This window comes from Corapipo altera, unplaced genomic scaffold (assembly GCF_003945725.1).
Source record: "Corapipo altera isolate COAL_440 unplaced genomic scaffold, ASM394572v1 214, whole genome shotgun sequence".
Lineage (NCBI taxonomy): Eukaryota > Metazoa > Chordata > Aves > Passeriformes > Pipridae > Corapipo > Corapipo altera.
Genome location: NW_020885031.1, coordinates 1 through 21975, shown reverse-complemented (window position 1 = coordinate 21975; position 21975 = coordinate 1). Strand labels below are relative to the sequence as shown.

General features: G+C 48.3%; 1 protein-coding gene and 1 long non-coding RNA gene across 12 annotated transcripts in view; both read left to right on the top strand.

Moving 5' to 3' along the window:
* SLC4A4 (solute carrier family 4 member 4) overlaps nt 1-18553 on the top strand; it is a 140328-nt gene extending 121775 nt beyond the window's left edge. For 8 of the 9 annotated variants that reach the window (XM_027668194.1, XM_027668190.1, XM_027668191.1 and 5 more), the window contains 10 exons: nt 211-324; nt 662-823; nt 3017-3195; nt 4110-4182; nt 7553-7621; nt 8878-9051; nt 10961-11122; nt 13550-13646; nt 15512-15591; nt 16563-18553. In XM_027668194.1, coding sequence (XP_027523995.1) covers nt 211-324; nt 662-823; nt 3017-3195; nt 4110-4182; nt 7553-7621; nt 8878-9051; nt 10961-11122; nt 13550-13646; nt 15512-15555 — 1074 coding nt within the window. In that variant the 3' untranslated portion in view covers nt 15556-15591; nt 16563-18553. Of the gene's footprint in view, nt 1-210; nt 325-661; nt 824-3016; nt 3196-4109; nt 4183-7552; nt 7622-8877; nt 9052-10960; nt 11123-13457; nt 13647-15511; nt 15592-16562 lie in introns of those variants that run through there. The other variant, XM_027668196.1, reaches the window with a different exon arrangement.
* A 1980-nt stretch (nt 18554-20533) lies between these two features.
* LOC113959291 lies at nt 20534-21811 on the top strand. Of its 3 annotated transcripts, none has more exons than XR_003531767.1 (3): nt 20534-20647; nt 20905-21029; nt 21562-21811. It is a non-coding gene; the product is annotated as an uncharacterized LOC113959291 (long non-coding RNA). The 3 variants fall into 3 exon arrangements; XR_003531766.1 differs by having other exon boundaries at nt 21559-21811; XR_003531768.1 differs by lacking the exon at nt 21562-21811 and adding an exon at nt 21483-21523.
* The last annotated feature ends 164 nt before the right edge of the window (nt 21812-21975 follow it).

Sequence of the window (21975 nt, the reverse complement as noted above, 5' to 3'; positions counted from 1 at the left end):
TTTTCATACTCCCACTTAGGCTTTCAGACACCACAGTACAGTAACAAGGCACATGTAGGTAAATGTACCAGACATGACAGTGGGCATCTTTGTGGAAGACAGAACGCTGAGTTTGTCTCGCCACAAGGTCTCGTGTAGACACCAAAGCGTGGGTGAAGCGGTGTTTCGTGGTGCTCACTCCTGCTGTTATGATACCACCTTCTCTTTCAGGCCCGGAAGCTCATCAGTGACTTTGCCATTATCCTGTCCATTTTGATCTTCTGTGGAATAGATGCCCTGGTTGGTGTGGACACACCAAAACTAATTGTGCCAAGTGAATTCAAGGTATGTCATTGTCAGGCCTGTGGAAGGGGTTCACTCCCTCCCCACCTGCCCTGTATGGAATGACTTGCCCTCAAAATGGGAATGTAGTTAGTGCTCTGGAAAGGGCTGATTTGCTCAGAGGATATCCTTTTTCTTAGCATCATTTTAATTGGTTGATTAATGTCCTAAATCCTACCTCCGTACTTGGAACCTTTCATTGTTAGTGGGAAGGATGAAATTGTCACAAACCTCAAGTGTCTCCCTGTAGTCCCTTTGCTTGAAGTACACCTGGTTTTGGGATGTCATCACTGCTGTATTTCACCTCCAACAAGAACTTTCTTTTCCCTTTCCTTCAAAGCCAACCAGTCCCGAGAGGGGTTGGTTTATCCCACCTTTTGGAGGGAACCCGTGGTGGGTGTACCTGGCAGCAGCCATCCCTGCCCTGCTGGTGACCATCCTCATCTTCATGGACCAGCAGATCACCGCCGTCATCGTCAACAGGAAGGAGCACAAGCTCAAGGTGGGTGTGCTTTGTGTCTTGAGCACTTGCAGCGGCTTTTCCTCCTACCACTTTGCTGCCTCACAGACATGAGCCTATTCCCTGTCACTGGCTGCTGTTTTTAAGGAGGAGAAGTTGCTTTGTGGTCGCGGTCACACTGCACAGTGCTGTCAAATACGAGCAATAAACTGGAGAGATTTGGGACATACCAAGGGCATAGCCCCAGTTGGATGTTATTTAAAGAAGAGCTGACACGAAACAGCCTAGGATGTAGTTGTGTTTTTAAAATAAACTTTCCAGACCAGTGCTATGCAGTTTTTCGTGCCTGTAGGGTTTTTCCTTTCCCTGCACGGTCAGTTCTATTGAAAAAATATTACATTCCTGTAAAAGAAGACTCTCCCTTCCTGATAATAGAACGTGTGGTGTGACCTGTGGGAGTAAAGACCCCCTCAGAACACAGGTAATAGTGGGTCATTATTCAGATACCTGCAGCTGTAACCTTCATCAGTTACAGGGAGAGCTGTTGGAAATGGGAAGGGAGCTTTTGCTTTGAAAAGAGGAGGATGTTTCAATTGGCGTGGTCGCTGTGGACATTAGACAAGTAACATGTGATTTAAGGCCATCCTGAGCCAGACCTGGAGGAGATAGTTGGAGTACCAGGGAATGGGAAAGGTTTGTTGTGCACAGTGATGATGGCACACAGATGCTGGCTCACAATTTAAAAAAAACACCTCAGAACATCCCTGTTTGCCACCTGCATCTGGGCAGATACCTTTGATACTGGGCCCTCGTCTTCCTCAGGGCAGGCTGATGGTTGCCATGGTCTCAGTTTTAGGTCTGTCTCCTGCACCTAACTAAGCAGACATAGCATTTTGTTAACCACTGGGAGAATATATTCACTGTTCTTCCCTCATGAAAAAGAGGCCCCTCATCTCTGCAGCTTATAAAGCTTATGAACCACAGAACGTGGTTTTGCTGTCAGCCCTGGGTGTACTTTTTTAGTAGCAAAGTTATAAACACTCCAGCAAAGTACTGTTAATATAAAAAATGTATTCCCCGCTTCCTTGTTACATGTGAGCTCTGTATTTTTTGGAATTGGGGCTTCTCGAGTCCCATCCTGTTGCTTTGCACCAAAAAACACCTCTGTACATAAGTTCACTGTAAAAAAAAGTCATGTTTTTTCTGCTCATCCCTTGCTAAAGCCTTGGCAGAGTGTCACAGGGTGCCTGTCCCAGTGCCACCAGCCAGCCAAGGTAAGCAGTGCACGTGTGAGGAAAACAGTGAGGACTATTCAAGAGGAGCTGGGTTGCTTTCCCTCCTGGGTCATCCTAGGTCTAGGTTGGGGGTTTTTTCCAATAAAATCAAATTAAACAGGATTAAAAAAAAAGGCTAATATGTTTTAAAATAGCACACCTTAAAGGTCTGTCTGGTGTTTTTCTGAAAATCCCTTTCTTTGGTGTCTCTTTTGTTTCTTCACTTCTTCTCTTGGCACTTGTGACCGCTGGATTTCCTGTGTTAGTTCATGAAAGGATTTAAAAAATAGAGGATCAGGGGTCTTTGAAAAGGAGTCAGGAATGAGGGCAGCTTTTTGTTTTGGATAGGGAATGAGCCTTCAGCTGTTCTTGTTGCATCCCATAAAAGGAACCTAGGATTGGGTGTTGAGGGAGTTGCTTCCAGCACCAGGCACCATCTGCAGGGCCCAAACCCGTTGGGAAGTCCTGACTAGGAGATCCTGCAGTTGCTGAACATGAGTTCAGACCTCACTCTGAGACAGCCAGTGGCACATGTTACCTTTAGGCAGGCACCATGTGTCTGTAAGGTGGCTTTCTTCCTTAGGTCATCACACTGCAAGTTATTGTTCAACAGCTGCTTCAAACTAAAATTAGGCTTTGGGCTGTTTTTTTAAAGAGTGGTTTGAGTGTTTAAAGCTCTGTGTGCATCCAAGCATCACTTACAAGGATGTGAGATCACTTGGGGCACAACCCATCTCTCTCTCTCTCTCTCAATCTCTCTATCTATCTGTCTATATATTTACTTTGAAAGCTTGCTATATATTTATTTTGAAAGCTTGCTTATGCTGTTTACAAGATTCAATGTATATTTAGTGTTTGGCTCTGTTTCCCAAAAGAAACTGTAGAAGGAAATGCCACCTCTCCGGTGTGCCACACGCATTTGGAATAATTCATCTGAAGGTTGTTCGTCTCCCTTTCACAGAAAGGTGCTGGATATCATCTGGATTTGTTCTGGGTGGCCATTCTGATGATTGTCTGCTCCTTCATGGGGCTGCCCTGGTATGTGGCTGCTACTGTCATCTCCATCGCTCACATCGACAGCTTGAAGATGGAGACAGAGACTTCAGCCCCTGGAGAACAGCCCAAGTTTTTGGGAGTGAGGTATGTCCAACCAGAAAGGCCTTAATGACTGTGTTTGCCTGTAAAATCCTTTTGTACAAAGAATTTTGTGCTGCTCTCTCCCTATTTCCAAAGCCAGCCGTGAGATTCAGCAGCACAGGTCTCTGGTGATTCCTTGGCAAACCCCAAGGTGTGACTCCTCTGAAGTTTATTTGGCCAGATCAGATGCAGTTTTCCAGTGTTAAAGAAGATAAATTTCCTGCAGATTTCTTTATCCATGGAAATGAGGCATTCCTTAGCAAATGTAACGGTCAGACATGCAAACCTGTTGTGCCTAGAGCAATCAGGTCTACTTAATGGAGTTTTTTTTTCTGTGTTTGGTTGCCTTAATTAAGTGATCTGAAGTGCTTCCGATGGGAGCACTCCTGGAAATCAGGCTGCTTGTTTAGGTAGCTAAATAGAAACTTAATGGCCTGACTTACAATGCTCAGAAATATTAGTGGCCAAGGTATTTTTGGAAGTGGGAAGCCCTATGGGCACTGATGAAGGCACACGTTCAGCACCTCGGGAAGGTCTCAGCCATTTTTCCAAGCTACTGGAGTGCTCTGAGCAGGACTCACAATATGTGACTGATCTAAGGGTGGAGAGCTAATGATTTTTTCCCTCTCTAAGTACGGCCGTGTGGGGAATTTGGAGTGCTGCTTAATGGTCTGTAATGTTTAACATGCAAACACACCTCTCCTCACTCAGTAGCAGTGCTGTGTTGACCCCAAACAGCATAAAGAAACCGATCTGGGGTTTGAAAACAAGCTGTGCAGGGCTTGGTCAGGATCCAGCCACCTGTCTGATGCTGTAGGCTGAAAAATGTGACTGCAGAAGTGAGTTTTTGGGCTTTATGTTCCGTACTCAGAATATAAAACCAAAGCTACGGTCCTCACCCAGTGATGTTGTTTCAGGGAGCAGAGAGTCACTGGAGTCATTGTTTTCATCCTGACCGGGGTGTCTGTCTTCATGGCTCCCATCCTGAAGGTAAGGATGGTTTACAGTTCTTTGGAAGCTTAAATCCAAACCTTTTGGAAGGCAAACCCCACCATGGTTGTAGTGTGCTGCAGTAGTGACGAAGTTCAGGGCTGGGAGTCTTGGGCGCTGTGATTTTTTTTCATTTTAAGATTATTCTTCCATGTTTGCATAAAGTTAAGTTTCCTTTTCTTTTATGATTCCTTTTGTACCTTTGCCATGGCTGCATTTTATGGAAAACGAATCACGGATAAAGCTCAAGAGTATGGAAAACATGTTTCTGGAGGAAGTAGTGTAATTAAATGGCATTCCTTCATCTCCTGAATCTTTTTTTCCTGTGAGTTTAGCCAAGACACTGGACAGATGTGCTGCTCATGGATCTAGGTAGGTTGCTATTTTCCAAGACCAGAAATGTGTTGGCACGTAGCCACAGAGAAATGCACCCTTAGTGGATCATCAGATCGCAGAAGGGAACTGGAAAACCTGCTTATCCCTGTCTTGTGAAGGACACAGCCTACTCTGGGAATGGTGATGGAAGCAGTGCCAAGCACAGACATGCAGTCCAATGGGAGATGTCAGCTGCAGGTGTCCTTCTTCATGGATCCCAAGGCTGATGGTAGAAGCAGAACATGTCAAATCAGTGGCACCATGCACTGTAACTCCGGGATGGAGCAGATGGGTGTCTGGAGGAGCATTTGGAGGAGGCAAAGGAGTTTTTGGAAGCCACAGGGGCTGCAAGGCACAGTGAGATGTGAGCCTGAGGGGAGGAAGCAGGCAGGGAGCAGCAATGCTGCCTGTGGAGAGGGTGGAAACAGTGGCTTTCCAAAGCCAGCGTGTTTCTCTTCTTCATTTCTAAGGTTGTTTGTACGGCTCGAATTTTGATGTCTTGGTAACAGTTTCTGCCTCTGCACAAACAGGCACTTCCGTGCCCTTAATTTAATGCCTGATTGTGATAATCCTGTTTGTTAGTCCATGTGACCTTTCCCTGCAAGATCCCTCTTCCTCTGTTCCACTGGGGTCTATTATTTCCCCTGTTATTGCTTCAGTCATTAGTTCTTTGCTGTGCTTCCCCTAAGACAGCGTGTGGGGAAGATCCTCGCGGGAGGACGCCTGAGGATAAATCGGCACGCTCCTGGCCCACGTGCCAGCGGGAAGGACCTGGCAGCATTTCAGGACCTTTAGCAAATTCCAGTGGCAGGGTCCTGCTGGAGGGAGCTGCTCTGCTAAATGCATTGCAGAACATTTCAGTCTTCTCCTGCCAGCGGCGAGTTGAACGCTGGCGATCCCAAATTCAATAAACCAGGCAATGCATGGAATAATCCCAGCTTTGTTTTCTGGGGGTTTTGTGGTGATTGTGCTGGTTTTGGATGTCACTGGTGTTTCTGCTCAACTGTGGCAGATCTCCACAGAAACATCCTCGGCCCTGCTGAGAGAGTGACAGGCACTTTCCTATAAATACAGTTTTAATCCCCTTGGCCCACAGCAGGTTTGGTCAGAGTGCTGAAGCCAGCAACCCCATCATTGGGGAAGACTTTGCCAAAAGTCTTCCAAAATGACAGCACTGCTTGTTGCTCTGCAGGGTAATGTACTGAGGGTTCACCTCGGGAGGATCTACGGGATTAATCATCGTGGAATGGAGAAATAATATTTGGGCATTTTCCTTATTTAAAAAAAAAAACCACAGAAATAATTAAAAGGGGCGGAGAGCAGTGAAAATGAACTAGAAAGCTGAACTCTGATTTCTGGAGATGTTGCCTTATCTTGTCTCATCCCTCAGATCCAGTGAGGGCTTTGAACCCTGTGGTCCCCCACAGCTTTGTGAACCACACACTGGGTCCCCACCCCACCCACAGTGGTGATGGCAGACCCCCACTGTGGAGAAAACATTTGCCTTTTAATGGGTATTACCAACATGGCTCTCCAAAGGAAGGAAATAAATCCAAGAGAAGGATGAGTTAGCAATCACGAAGCGTGCAGGAGCTGATAGGGAATGAGACTCGGGAAGGAAGGAAAAATGTAGGCAGGAAAACTTTGAATGGCACGTGGCCAGGTGACTTTGATGCTCTTGTGCCCCCAGGGAAATGCTTGTAGGAAACAGATGAAAAAGGTGGTGGGGAATACACTAAAACACTGGATAGCTGCCCTGTTATTTGCCTCTTTCATGAGCTCCGTGCAGAGGTTGGAAGGGGAGTGTTCCCAGCACAGGAGTTCTGGGAACAGCGGGCGCCGTGGCTGTGCTGCGGCTGCCGTTCAGTGGCAGCCACCCGGCACTGCATGAGGGCTGTCCCTTGGAGCTCGTTCCATCCCCCTTGGGCTCCAGTAAATCCCACAAAGCCCGTTATTCAGCTCCTGCCCGTGGTTTGTTCCAAGCATCCCCGTTCCCGTCACGCCAGGCTGGCCACACAGTTCTGCTGGGGGGACAGAGACTCGTTCTGAGGAGCGTGTGTGGTGTTCCTCACTCCCACAGGAGTTGGTGGATGGAGGAATGGGTGGCACTTAGCACTCGAGGGAGCAGAAAGTGATGTTTGAAAGGACAGATCCTGGCAGTGAAGAAGGGAACTCTCAGTCCTGTATTTGGGATTAGTTAGGGATTAATGTGTGTGAGAGATGGAGCGGGCAGAGATTGGGTTTGGCATGACCGTCGTCGCTGAGGTGGGGCTCCAGAGAAGAGCCTTTCTGCATGGATTTGCATGACTTACTGAACCGGATGTGGAATCACGGGATTGTTTCAGTTGGAAAAGCCCTCTAAGATCACCCAGTCCAACCAGCACTGCCAAGCCCACCATTAAACCCTGTCCCCAGGTGCCTTGTCTACACAGCTTTTAATTCCTCCAGGAATGCTGACTCCACCACTTCACAACCCTTTCCATGAAGAGATTTCTCCTAATATCCAGTCTAAACCTCCCCTGGCACAACATTTCCACTTGTCCTGTCACTTGCTACCTGGGAAAACAGGATATACCTCAAACCACAGGATCACCCTGCCTTTTCTTCTTCCCTGCCTTCTGCTTCCAGTCTCATCACAAAGCCAGAGGTGAAAGGCAGTTTGCAGCTCACTGGAGCATGTTTCCCCACCTCCTCCTTAACTCGCTGACTGACTGCCGTCATTCCCTGTTGTTCTTGGCCAGACGTCCAAGTCCTGGTCAAGTGGGGGAGTGTGATTGCACAAATGTCCTTGTGTCTCTCAGAACACAGCAGAAGGATCTATTTATTTGGCTTTGTTTTGCTTGATTATTTATATGGCTTTATTCCTCCGCGTTGTCCACTCATAGAGGCAGTTTGAGTTGATCACAGGCTGGGACTGACATCCCACTGTGTGTTGGCAGTGCACTGTGTACAGGGAGGGTTGTTCACCCGGTTTCTCCTGCTCTTCCTCCCGCAGTTCATTCCCATGCCTGTGCTCTATGGTGTCTTCCTCTACATGGGTGTCGCGTCCCTCAACGGCGTGCAGGTGAGTCCCTCCAACATCACAGAGAAGGTAGCAGTCATTAACCAGCACAGGGGCTCTCCCACAGCCCTCCAGCTTTTCACTTCTTCACTGCCTCATCTTCCTTCCCAAGAAACGCAGGGAGGGTGGCAGCTGTCACAGCCGTTGCACAACGTGGGTGTCCTGAGGTGAAGACCGAGGGAGAGCAGCCAAGTCTGTGCCAGGGGGTGCTTTGTGAAGACCCAGGTCCATCCTGGGCCTTGGAGCAACCTGATTAGTGAAAGGTGTCCCTGCCTGTGGCAGGGGGATTGGAACAAGATGGTCCTTAAGATCCCTTCCAACCCAGACCGTTCCAGGATTCCACAGCCTTCCTCCCCAGCTCGGGCTCGCTCCCAGGGTGGTTCGGGTCCTCTGCCACAGACTGAAGGCAAACAAGGAGGATGATTTATGGCAGTGGGGTTATTCTGCAATGCTAACGAGCGGGAACATTGTTCTCTGAGGAGGGGAAGCCAAACCCCTCTGTTTGTCGTTGAGGAAATCTTATGTAAGGAACCGTTCTCATGGCCTGCGCCTGTAGCTGGCCCAAGGAGCCTGGAAGTGGTTTTGTTGCTTTCTGGCACCCTGTTAAATATGGCCTTTCTTTTATTGCTGGGTTGTGCCCTAAGGGGAAGGGACTGCCTGTTCTGTGAGCTCCAGGAGAATTCCCTTGGGGGTTCTGCAAAACAGCCCCAGGTTCCATTCACTGGTGCTGGATCCATCTGGTCCTGGCAGTGGGCAGCGAGCCCACCTCGGGCAGGGGACAACGCAGGGATTGTCCTCTTGGCCCTGGGGCTGGCTGTCCCGGAAGGGATTTCCCCTGCTCCTGGCCCAGGTGGTTGGGGGACTGGGCAGATTGTTTCCCACTAATCAAATGTGTTTTTCACTCCATGAGAAATCCCCATTTTGGTTTAACTCCAAGTGTATCCGGTCCAGCACAGGGCAAAGGGGCACTGCTGGGAAAGCTGCCCATCTTCCTCGCTCTTCGGCGAGGTGCTGCTCTGTTCTCTGGCAGTGTGGTGTCTGCCCTCTCCTCTGCTGACCTCTACTCCTGATTTATTTGGGGAAAAGAAAAGCACTGTTCCTAAATGCTGAATGTCTTTACTTGGCAGGACCGGGGCAGGGAAGGGCAGCAGAAGTGCCCCAGAGTGTGATGCTGACCTTGGTTTGGGCATTCATCTTGTTTTCTCTCTTTTTTGTGCATCCTGCATTTCATTTCACTGTCCCTTTCTTTTCTTTTGCAGTTCATGGATCGTCTAAAGCTGCTTTTGATGCCTCTAAAACACCAGCCTGACTTTATCTACCTGCGCCACGTCCCTCTGCGCAGGGTCCACCTCTTCACCTTCCTGCAGGTGGTGTGCCTGGCCCTCCTCTGGATCCTCAAATCCACCGTGGCTGCTATCATATTCCCTGTCATGGTAGGTGACACCCTCCATCACATCTCTCCCTCCCTCCCTTCTCCCTCACATCCCTCCCTTTCGCAGCCTGCACCTTCCGCAGTCATTCCCTCCCATAAATGGGTAAATCCAGCCTCTCCCTGCCAAATCCCTGGCTCAGGGCTCTGCTCATGGAACTGGTGTAGGACTGCATGGGGTCAGTGTGGCCATGCCTGCCTTTACATAAACTCTCTGGAGGAAAACGAGCCTGGAAAGTTAATTTTTTCCCAGAAAGGTGTAGTTAGTGTTGACCGTTCCTGGCTGCCAAGGTTAGATTTGCCGTGGTTTCTCCTTGAGCTGCATGAACCAAGGAGAGGAGCAGTTTTCCTGTTTTAGTCCACACTAATTACCGGATACAAAATGTCTCCCTGGCTTTTAAATAGCACAAATTGACAAAACCAAGAAGGAGACTCAGTGCTAAGAGGGGTGCCAGAGGGAGGGAAGGGATTAGAGGAAAAAAAAGGAATGTCTTTTTTCCTTGAACTTGAGTAAAAAGACCCTAATGTTCATTACTGGAGCTACAGACACAGGCACTCTGGCTTGGAGATAGGTCAGACTGATGCAAAGGCAAAGCTTTGTGAAACTCCTGAGTAAATTTGGACCCCCTAGGTCACCTGATTTCAGGTTTGTGGACAAGTAAAATCTCAGTTGTGGGAGCAGGTCCTTGCAGTGCTTATTTAAGGGACAGAAGGAGGGAGGGCAGAACCCAGATCAAGGACAAGCTGGTGAAATGAGAAAAGATGATGCAAGTAAAAAAATCCTCCAAATGTTCCTTCTGGGACACATGCTTCTGTAAAAGGTGTTAAAAATCAGCAGTTCCCACTCTTCCCGTTCCATCGCTTTGCCATGTCTGTCTTGTGCTGCTGTTGGAAGCTGAATCTAAAATCTCTTTGCCCATAATAGAATCTGAGTGAACCCCAGGTCTGCCAGACTTTGTTACAATAGTGCAAACACAGGGAAGGCACAGCCACAGCTCTGATGGAGCTGGATATGATGGCAAAACCTCACTTACCTACACTCAGGAACCAAATTACTGTAAACTCCCAATTTGTGAGCATCCAGACAGTAGCCAGCTCCCTGTTTATTTGGAGGAAAGGCATTTCAACATGGCAGTAATTCATAGTGGGATGATCACGGGTGTCTGTGTGGCATCTTTCCACCCCTGAGTAATTCCTCACGTCTGTAATCGCGTCTTCAGTTATGCAAGTCAAAGCTTGAGATCTTTTCCTGGGAATTGTTTGTGCTGTTGATCACCATTGCTTGGCACAAACTTTTCCTTAAAGGCAGCCTGTTGGGAATGGGTTACAGCTTCCAGCCTGTCCACGGACCCCTTGGCAAACCCTATGTGGGATCTGATGGAGGTGTCAGACCCAATGTCCATGTAAACACCCATTTGAGACACATCCCTTCCTTTTTTCCCAGTGCCTTCGATTGCAGTGTTGCACAGAACAAGCTTTTCCTCCAGTTCCCTGCAGCTATAATTTGAGTAAACTTTATTCTGCAAACTCTGGGGGCACAGACTGGCCCTTGTCTGATTTCTAAACAGCCCTTGCATCTGGGGAAGTGGTGAGAAATAAGGCCAAGTTTTATTACTCAGGCTACCTCGCAAACCTGCATCCAAAAGTAAATGAAAACGCTCATTTTTTGTCTCTTTATTATTTATGATACAGAAGCATTGAGTGACTACATACTGTTTTGTGTCCATTGTTTATTCTGATGTGAAGCAGTCACAGTTCAGCCTTTGCAGTTGACAGATGTGTCCCAGGTGTTCACCACCTTATCTGTATGTTCATTTGCAGCCAGAATTCAAGTGGCTTAGAAGCAGCATTGAGAGGAAAGTGTTCCCAGTGAAAGGTAAAATGTGACTGGGAATCCCTCTCTGCCTTTGCAGATCCTGGCCCTGGTAGCAGTCAGAAAAGCCATGGACTACCTCTTCTCCCAGCATGACTTAAGTTTTCTTGACGACGTCATTCCAGAAAAGGACAAGAAGAAAAAAGAGGACGAGAAGAAGAAGAAAAAGAAGAAGGGCAGTATGGACAGTGACAATGATGATGTAAGGAGCTTTCTGCTCTTGTCACATTCCTCCTTCCTAGCTACCTAACCCCGGGCACAGTCTGTGCCCCTGCCCAGTGCTCTCTCGGAGCTGACAGCTCAGTCTTTTGCTGCTGCAGCAAATGGACCCCAAAGAAAACTTCTTTCCTACGTTGCCTTCCCTTTTCCAACCTGTGGTGGGTGGTTTGTGCATTGCCAGGAATGAGATCACACTTGCCAAGAGCAGTAGGTACCTGCTGGGATGTCATGCCCCTTGCTAGAATGCCTCTCATCACCCTGCCTCCTCCAGCTTCCCTCCTCCGCCTTTCTCCCCATTGTTGTCTCTTACATTTTAGGAGGAGAATGCTTTTCACCAGCACCTTTGGTCCTTCTGGTTTTCTTTTTTTCTTTTTTTATTCTTTTTTTTTTTTAATTTTTGTAATGGTTCTTTTTTTTTGAAAGCACAAAAAAAGATGTGACTGCTTTCTGTTGGTAATACTCATCATCTAAATATTTCCTGAGCATCCATGCCCTCTACTGTACACTCTGGTCCTACCTCAGGTTGCAGCATATCCTGAAATAGCAAAAAGTGACCTGACTAGACCAGATTCACGTGCCTTTGACTCTTCTGTTTCCTACTGTATATATCAGAAGAAGAAATATAATCCTGGTGCCTTCAAATGTTAATGTTACCCTGCTCAGGTCTAACTCAAATCCTTTAAATTTATACTGAAGTGCTAAACACACTCCACGAGGAGTCCAAAGCACGACATCACCACTTCTGCTCGTGTATCCACCCAGGGTCCATGAAGAAGGGCTTTCCCTGGGATGTAGGGATAGGTAAGGTCCCTTGAAGCTGGAAAAGAATCCCATTTTGGCACGGCAGGAAAAACAGCTGGGAGGATTGGCTCTTAGTTCAGACAGCAAGCTCCCCTGTCCCGTCATTCCTCCAGTTCCCAGGGTGAAGGTTTCCTTCAGCACCTAAATTTGTGCAAACCAAAATGAGATTACAAGAGGCCCTGCTGAGTAATCAGCAAAGGTTTGATTCCATCCCCTCCTCTTGACTGGTGTGCATCCAGCAGCTCCAGCCATGGCTCCCCTCTGTCCTGTATGTTTTAAGCTATCTCCTCTCTTCCCAGGCTTTTCCTGAATTCCAGGTACAGTAATTAATCTAGTGAGTAAGAGATTTTATGGAAAATGTTGGTTCTTAACTCTTGTTGGGTTTTTTTCAGCGCTTGCTTTTACCAGCTTCCTGAACGTACAGCTCTGGGCATTACTGGTTGGATTACTTCCCTTCTTTCCCTTCCAGAAATATCCACCCACAGGGTTAATCCTGTGGGATTTGGGGGGCAATTCACGGGTCTGAGTTCAGCCAAGGGAAGTGCTGGGCGTTGCTAATGCTTTATTTGAGTTATGCTTGTCCCTCAGCCTCATAAAAATAGTCCCAAGGAAACATCTTGCTGTTGGGAGTATGAAATAAGGCACTGGATGTCAGTTATGTTAAAAAATAACTTAAGAATAATAATCCAAGGAGAGCAATTCTCTGGCCTCCCTAGTGTTTTCCTGCCCTGACTGGAAGGTCTCCTCCCTCCACCCTGGCACGGTGGGTCTGGTTCTCTCCAGGAACAAAGATGTCCCAATGTTTCTTGCAAATCCCACCTTCCTGCCTTTGCCAAGTTAGGCAATATCAGCCTTTCCTTGGCTATGAGAAGTTCCCTTTATTTTTAAAAAAGCAGAATAATTCCAAGTACTGTCTGCTAAGCGTAAGCAGGTGGGTGACAGAAGGCAGTGAGGTGTAAGCCCTGCTGATACCCCAGCTTCTCCCTTTGCCTCTTCCTGACCTGGTTGCTGTTTCTCCTGCCAGGCCAGGGATCCTGAATCCTTCCAAGGGTCCTGGAATTAATGAACTAGAGCTGTAACTGAGGGTGGGTTTTACCCAAATTAAAGAGGGGTTGCTGAACCAGCCCAACATGCAGAACCTCTGCCCTCATAGAGCAACTGGGAACAACTAAGGGGTTTTACAGAAATCCCAGTAGGATAAAAGGTTTGGAGGAGCTTCCCCAGCAGCCAGTGCCCTGCTATATCTGCCCACAGATCCGTTTTCTGTCTGTATTTCCTGCAACCGACTCCAAGCAGAATGGGATGGTGTCTTAAAAGCTGGTGGGGTGGGAAAGGGGAAGATTTATGTTAATTTACAATTCCACAAGATTATCCTTTCAGTCTGTTTTACTTTTGGAGTGTGAAGGACAAGGGGAAGTGGGGTGCAGTGGGGAACCAGTGGAATCCACCAGGCAACTAAAACTAAGCTGGACGATGCTTTTCTCTTTTTCCTTCTTTTCTTTTCCGCGTTCCTACAGAAACTATGTGAAGGATAATTTTAATGTGTGGGAGACGATAAGAGAGAGAGCAGTGGGAATGTTCTAAGACCTTTTACACGTTTCTTTCACAGTCTGACTGCCCCTACTCAGAAAAAGTCCCAAGTATTAAAATACCAATGGACATCATGGAGCAGGAACCTTTCCTAAGTGATAGCAAACCTGCCGACAGTGAGTAGAACTAACCTCTTGCATGCCTGCTTGATTCTGACTTGCACTACAAATATATATATATATATATTTAGAGTGATTTTTTTTTTATTATTTTTTAATCTTTCCTTTTGCTTGAGAAGTACTTTTTCTTGTTCTATTTTTTTTCCTTTCTTTTTTAATTTCCAGGCCTCTGCTTTATGACAGATTTTGCTTTTGTGAGCTTTTTGTTTTGTTTTGGTTTTTTTTTTCCTTTGCTGGTTACAAAATCAATGTTGTTCTTTCTGGTGCCTCCAGCTTAAGTGCTTTTCTCCAGCTCCTGACAGGTCTCCTGGCCACCCACTCTCTCCTCTCCTCTCCTTTCCCCCTTGGTGTTAACCTGCTGATGGTGGGATTTATTTTTTTCCTCTGAGTCTGGTGTTCTGGATTTGCAGCGCTGTCCTGTCACTGTTTGTTTCCTTAGGTACCAAGCAGTTGCAAAAAAAATCAGCACTTAACAGAGTAATTAATTATTTGTGTCATTAAGCTGCCCAGGCAGGGATCAGTTGGTCATTAACTTATTTCCCTTCTTAGGTGATTTGCTTTTGTGCTCTTCTATTGGTTTTAATTTCTCATGTTAATATCCATAAATGCTAATTGTAATCTTTATTTTCAGTCATTCCCACTTTACATTTTCCTCTTTTAAGTGAGGAATCACAGCTAACCTTGGCTTTTTTGCCTTTGGGCTGACTTTTAATATACTAAGGGTGTCATATCCTGTTTTGTTGGGAGGTGGGAGGGGAGAAATACAAATCAGAGTAGTAAATTAGTGCTGCTGCCAGACTGGTAATCCCTGGGAGTAGGACCTAAACCCCTAGATGATAAATCCTTAAATTATCTTTAGGGTCTAAGAGCTGGGACCCAAGTCCCTTTCCTTTTGGTGGCATAGAGAGTCCTTGGGCAACACAGAGCATTGCTCTGTGGGTTTTAGATACAGAAGCACTTAGAGATTGGGGATTATGAAACAAAAGTAATGGAAAAGAGACACTTTCCTGGTTATTTAGATATCGTCAGTGTTTTGCTGATATCAGCAAACCTTCCAAAATCAGCCTCAGGCAACCACACATCCTCCTCATTCTGTGAAAACACTCTGATATGCTAAAAGCAAATTGCATCCTAAATATTGTTCCACGGGATTTTAGGATCAGATGCCCTGTTTTCAACATCTTTATGGCTAAAATAGTTAGGGAAAAGTTAATTCTGCCATGTTTGGAATGCCCTTGGAGATGGCACGGGGTAAATCACCCATGAGCCAAGCTATAGTTGGTTTGTGTATTGGTACATTTCTGTAATCAAATATTTGATTTGTTGGGTTTTAATTAGAAACAATGAAAAACAATCAAACTTATCAGGCCATTGAAACAGAAAAAACAGCCAGAATTCAGTACCACTCTGGTGTTGTCCTTGGATATAACTGTGCTCTGCGATCCAAAGTATATTCCTAATAATACTACTAACATCAGCTTTCCTCCAGCAAGAGGAATAGGGCTGTTATTCCCAGAGGAATAACACAGGGTCAGGAGAGGGAAGCCAGTCCAGGCAACAAGCCACCCTATTTCTCCCAAGGAATGTGGGTGTGACAGTGGGAGCACAGGTTAACTGAGAGGAGTAGATCCAAGGTAAGTATCCAGCCCTAAAAGTGAGTGAACTCCTGGGAAACTGGGCCTGTTGGCACCGCAAGGGTTTTTATCTTGGAGGGGAGAGAGAGAGAGGAGTGGAGTGAATCCATCTGACAGGCAGCAGGAAAGGATCTTTGCCAATGGATGAGGGTTGGAAAAACTGAGGCAGGGCTGGAGGAGCCATCAGTGCTGCAGCAATGACAGCCCAGGCTTTCTTCCCCCCCTCAGGAGAAAAATCACCAACATTCCTTGAACGCCACACGTCTTGCTGATACAATTCCTTTCCTTCAATCACACGCCATGCCAAGGTAAGCACCTGGAAAATACACTTTGGAATCATCTCAGAAAAGCATCTCTGCTCCCCCTCAGCGCACCCAAAGTTTGCTGTAGGGGATTCTTGAAAAAAAAGCACTTGGAGAACGTTCCCTACCTTGGATTGCAGTGTCCTGAAGTGATTATGAACAAGTTGATTCCATAATTATTCCACCCCTTGCAGTGCTTGGGATGGGAAGTGGAGAACCTGTGGGAGACGTGAAGGCTTCACTAGCCTTGGATAGACCCCGGCTGCAGCACTGAGGACTGGTTTGGGAGCCAGAGCAGGAGAAAGAGAGAAAGACTCCCCCTGGGAGGAGTCAAGAGGAGCAGTGCTAAGGGGAAATAATCCATTTTCCTATATCTGTGGTGGAAAATAGAGTAAATAATAACCTTAAATTGCAGCAAGGAGGAGTTAAGTAACAGTTCCTCGGAGTTCAGTCCCTTGGGGCCACATGGGACTTCCCAGCACCAGGAGTTGGATCTGAACCAAGGCAAGGATAGTCCTCTGAAATGTCAAAGACGTGTCTGTGCTTCCAGGTGTTAGAGAGAGTCTGAAATTCAATCCAGTGGCGATATCTGGATTATTTCAGTGGCAGTTTAGGAGCATTGCCACAGCACAGGGTGAAGGACCAAGATGCCCCATCCCCAGAAGTGTTCAAGGCCAGGTTAAACAGGGCTTGGAGCAACCTGGTCTAGTGGAAGGTGTCCCTGCCCATAGCGGGCACTTGGAACTGGATGATCTTTAAGGTCCCCTTCCAACCCAGACCATTCTGGGATTCTATGAGGCACAAAGTGCTGGGCACTTGGAGCTCCTCAGTCAGTGAAATGGGTGATTTTGTCTCCTGCCATGGGCATTGTTCAGAGCAACTCATTCAGACAGCCTTATGTGATGTGTGGAGCTTATCTTAAATGCAACTGTGCAGAGTTTGTCCCACGCTGACCTTGTCTTCCTTCTTCTTCGCAGCCCTCCACGAACTCCAGTAAAAGTTGTGCCTCAAATTAGAATAGAACTTGAGCCTGAAGACAATGGTTATTTCTGGAGGAGCAAGGGAACAGAAACTACTTTGTAATTTGTCTGTCTGTCCAATCTTCTACGGAATTTATTTTGTCACTAGCCAAATATTAAAAAGCTCCCTGCTCCCCGCTGGCAAAGGTAAATGAGCCACCCCTCTGCCCGTGCCCCCCAGGTCCCTCCGGGCCCCCCACACGCCGACACCAGGACTCGGATTGCCTTCTCCAAAGTGTCTCCCGTTGCAACGAGGGCAGGAGCGTTTAAGGATGTCACATGGTACCTGTGGGAAGTGCCAGGGGCACCCGGTGGTGGTCGTGCACCCGGTGCTTGTCTGGCAGAACAAAGCTGACCTCCAGGCTGATTCCGTGTCTGCTCCCACTGCTCGGGGATGCTGGAACGTGCTGCTAACTCTCACGCTCTCACCTGTAGTTAAAAGGAGAAGGTACTTCACTCCCAGCACAGACAGACCGTTGCCATTGCTGTAGCATGTTTGGAAATGTCCCTTTCCTATGCAATTTTTTTTTAAAGAAACACTTTAATGGACTTAATCCGTCAGGTACATGGAAGAGTGTTATTTTCCTAGATTATTTTGTTTAAATTATGGGGGCCTAACCTATGACTTCTTTTTTTTTTTTTGTCAATTTTTTTAACCTTTTTTTAATTACTGTAAAGAAAAATGAATTTTTTTCCTGCAGCAGGAAACGTATAGTTATGAGTAGTTCTACCTCTTATTTCTAGATGCCAGGCTTTCTGTAAAAAATGTATTGTACCATATATAATGTGATTTTTACAAAGAAACAAACCCACCACACCACAATCTCCAGGACGTGGCACAGGGCTGGATCGGTTCCATTAACACCTTCTGCTCCGAAGCATCTGGCTTTTTTTTAGGGTTATGTTGGTTTTATGGGGTTTATTTTTTATGAGTGATCTTTGCTGTGAAGGAGACGGGATGTGATCCGCATCCTCCTGCATCCCACACCATCATCTGTGGAATTTACCCGAAATCTTGGCTACTCAACTTCTCAGCCCCAGACCCGGCAATGCAGCAGGACCAAGCAGGCCAGGCACGGGCATCCCAGGATTTTGGGGTGGAACCAAGTGAGCAGTCACCTCAGGGGAGGATTTTCTCTCTGTAGCGTGTTTATACTGGCGTGTGCATCTAAACAAGCCTTTGGGAAACTGGGCTTCACCAGGACATGAGGGAACACACTAAAAGCTTCATCCAAAAATTAAAATAAGAAGAAAGAATCCCCGAGCTGTCCAGGTGAATTCCCTGATGGAGACAACCCCACCGCAGGGGAAGGGCACGTGCTGCCGCTTGGTCCTTGTGAAACCAAAGTTCCTGTTGGTGAAGTTGAGAGGATTTTTCTGATGGTGCTGAGACCTTAAATGCCAAATTTTAGCATCTGCTCCCACGAAGGAGCCGTCACCTCCATACATCCCCCGCTCACTCTCAAGGGGTCTTGGCTTCCGTTTCCATGAAAGCTGTGTTGTATGTCACAGGAACGAAGCTGAAACCTGCTCTGAAAAGGCTGGAGAGACATGGGAAAAGGCCTGAAGAGGAGCAGCTCAATCCAAATTGGGTATTTCGTAGGAAAGGCCTGGGTGGGCGCTTCAGGGAATAGGTGTGGAGGCTGACCCAAAGCCCTCTGAGATCAGAGTTGGCCGTCAACAACGACCTTCCCTTCGCAAATCCAAGGTCCCAGCTCCCGGTGGGACCCCTGACGGCCACCAGCCACAGCCAGCTTTGTCCCAGCCCCGGGAATACGGTGGCCACCAGCCTCTGGCCTGCTGATACACCTTTGTATTTTTATTTTGAATCAACAGCACTTTCAGCTACTTTTGTTATTGTTTTTAATTCTCCTAAGTCTGTATTTGCTTTGGAGGAGAGAATGAAAACTTGGGATGAAATGAAGTGGATCGGGATGGTGGAACAAAAAGGAAAAAAGCAGAAAACATTTCAAATATTATTAAAGTGATTTTTTTTTTCCAGTAATATAAAACATGAAATTCCTTATAACATTATAGTATTTTACAGTTTTATGAAGCTTTCTATTGTGACTTTTATGGAATCAAAAGATGAAGATGATGAGATATTTTAGCATTTATATTTTTCAAAATTAAATGTATACTGAAAATAAAGTAACTTTATGCATTTATGGGAGAGAGTTCATGTCCATTTTCGCTCATTGTGTGTCGAGTCTTGTCTGATTGAATTGAGATCTGAGGATCACTGTGGTGGTATGGGGGGGTGGCTGGCAATTTGGAAGCAGGCGTCATTGGTTCTCCTGGATTGCCAAGGAGCAGCATGGAGATGAGCCCACTGGTGCCAGGGGTCTCACCTCCTTCAGGAAGCAGGCGATGGGTGCAGGGGAGATGCAGCAGATGGAGACCATGGAGAGGAAGGTCCTGGTGGAGCCCAGGAGCACAGGCAGAGGTGCCTGGCTGTAGCTGCTGGCGTACTCGTACAGATACCTGCGGCTGGGGTGGGATGAGGAGACCCGGCACACCGGGATCGGGAGCAGGAGATGCGGGATTTAGGGACGTTGGGGCTGCCCGGGGATGGGAGCCCTCTTCAGCTACCGGGAACGGCGAGTCCGCACTGCAGGACTTGACCGACAGGGCCGAGGACTGCGGGAGGGACAAGGGGTTATGGCCACACGCGACACACCGTCTCATCCCAGCCCTGGTTTGGGGTCCATCACCCGCTTTTGGGTCGCGCCCCGGGGCTGCAGTACCGGCCGTGCCCACCGGGGGGCACCGCTCTCCCGTGCCCTGGCACAGCCCCGGCTCCCCCGGCCCGAGCGGGACCGTGTCCCGTTCCCTGGTGGGGTCCCAGCCCCGCTATGGCCGCAGCGGTCCCACTCCCAACCCCAATCCCACCTCGGTCCTCCCGCCGAGGGACCCCCGCTCCGCCTGCCGGGCGAGAGGCGGCACCGGCCGGGACCCGCAGCGGGCACGGGCAGGACCCGGGAACGAGCCCCGGGAACAAACCCCCGGGCACGGACCCCCTGGAACGAGCCCCCAGACTTAAGAGTAAGGGGTTTGAAATCCTCAAAAGCTCAATGACGACAGAACAGTGTCACTGCCTTTATCAGCTCATCTCTAAATTCAACATGTCACAAGAAGCTGTGCAGAAATACCCCTCTCAACAAAGATCTCCCAGAGCAGTCCGAATCCAAGTGTGCTTCACTTCAGCTGTGCACGAGCACCACTCCTGCTCACCTCCGTGCTGTGTATGACAGAGTCTGACATAACATTCCTTTCGGGAACGTGCTGGTTCCTGCTCACGAGGAGGCTGATACACCAGACTCACTGCCTGAGGTACAAAACACTCTCCGGAGTAATCACCCCAACAACTGTATCAGATAGAAACACAGAAATATCAATTGCGATGCCAAGGTTTCATGTTTTAAACGTTCTGTCTCTCCCTCCAGAGTTCTCCTGGGAATGTAGGGATGGCGTTTAAGAGCAGCATAAGGAGAACTGACAGTCACTGTTCCACACTTTTCAGGATAGCAACACTGCCAAACTGAGCTTGTAACATAGACACTCTCAGGATGATTTGTATATCTCATTAACACGGTTTGACACTAAATGCTAATTCTTCATTAGAAGAATCAGGACAGGGAGGCTGATTTAACACCTAGAGGGATTCGTGGGCTACAATGAGGACACTGAACACAAGTCTGGCGCTCCCGAAAAGAGCAGGTATTGACCTGACAAGTGCCTCAGATCGATCTGTGACAAGAAGCGGGAGGTGGAGTTGGTACCACAGTCGCTGCCTCGCGGCGGCGGCGGGAACGGGGGGCGGGGCCGCGCCGAGGGGCGGGGCCGGGCTGAGCGGGCGGGGCGGGGCCGCAGGGACAGGCGGGCTGCGATTGGGCAGAGGCGCTCGAGTGCTGATTGGGCAGCGCTGCCGGCCCGCGGTATAGAAGGGCCGGCGGGGCAGGTGCGGGCGGTTGTGTGTGAGGGCTGAGGGTGCGGCCCCGCTGCTGCCCGGGCTGCGGAGGGGAGAGCGCCTTGGCCGCTGGGTTTATGGACCGGGGGAGCTGGGGGGCGTTTCGGGGCGCGTTGTGCTGGGCGGCGGGGGCCGGGTAAGCCCGTTACCTGCCGGGTGCCCCCGGGGGGAGCCGTGGCAGGGCTGCGGGGCTGGTGCTCTCTGGGTGTCTCAGGTTTTGCTTTGGAATTCCAAACCCTTTCCCCGTGCAGGGTTACGAGGCAAAGACAGCTTTAACTTGGTTTTTTGTGCTGCGTTACTGCTTTTTGCTCATTCTGTGTCAGTTTCCAGCCTGGCTCGTGGTTTCCCCTGGTGCTGGGGAGTGGAGGCGAGTTGTGCTTCCTGCTGGGAGAGAGAACGGCCTTGGGAAGCTGCTCCATGACCCACAGCTGTGCCGAGCCCGGGAGTTGGTCCAGGTAAGAGCAGGGCTTGTACTGCTAGTGAGGAGCTGGGTTCTGCTGTTGGAAATGAGAATACACCTGTACCTTTAAAGGCAAGGACAGGCAGAAGCTGGGAGGGACCCCGAGCAGATTTTAAAAGACCTTGACTGTGGGAGAAGTGTCCAGGAAAAATGATTCCTTTTTGGCAGGGAGGTAGTTTGCAAGGACAGGGGGTTGCTGTGCTCTGTAGCAAAAATAGTCCCCTTGGGATGTCCAGGGTGAGGAAATGTTGGCCACGTGTGGGCTGGAGCAAAGGTGTGTGGGTACCTGTGTGTGACACCCGTGGGTGTGCAGGAAGGGGGTTCTGGTGCCATTGGAGCTGCCAGGGAGCCAAAAAGGGCACAGTTGTCTGAAAAAGGTGAAAGCTCTGTTGGCCTCTGTTGACTCCTGCACCAAAGGAGATGGAAATTTTCCCCCTCTTGGTTGCAGACTTCACAAAGCTCCCAGGAAAGGAAGTTTTAGATTCCAACTCACATTTATGCTAAAGGTTTCCTTGGTCTCTCAGCAGGATGTTGAGTGCCACCGTGTCCCTGAGGTCACCCTTTCTGCTGTTGGGAGAGCACGAGGTGGATGGAGAGGATCCCCAGGCATCTGCAGGCCCAAGGGACTCATACAACTGTGATTTTCCTACAGCCCTCGTGAGAGGGACTTGACGGTACCATGGGTAATGTGCCAGCTCTCCTGCTGGAGTTTTTGTCTTCTGCTATAATTGAACACAAAGAGTAAAACTAAAGTCAGGTCTGTTCTGGAGTATGTTACACTTGTGCAAAGCTCCTTCCCTCTGTTTATTTTCTGTTCTGGAAAGCACAGTCTGGGCTTCCTGGGCACTTCATATTAAGTGATACCATGAAAATAATATTGTACTAAAAGGGGAAAGTAACTTTCTGTTGGAGGTCAGATGTCCCTGATAAAAGCTTTATGT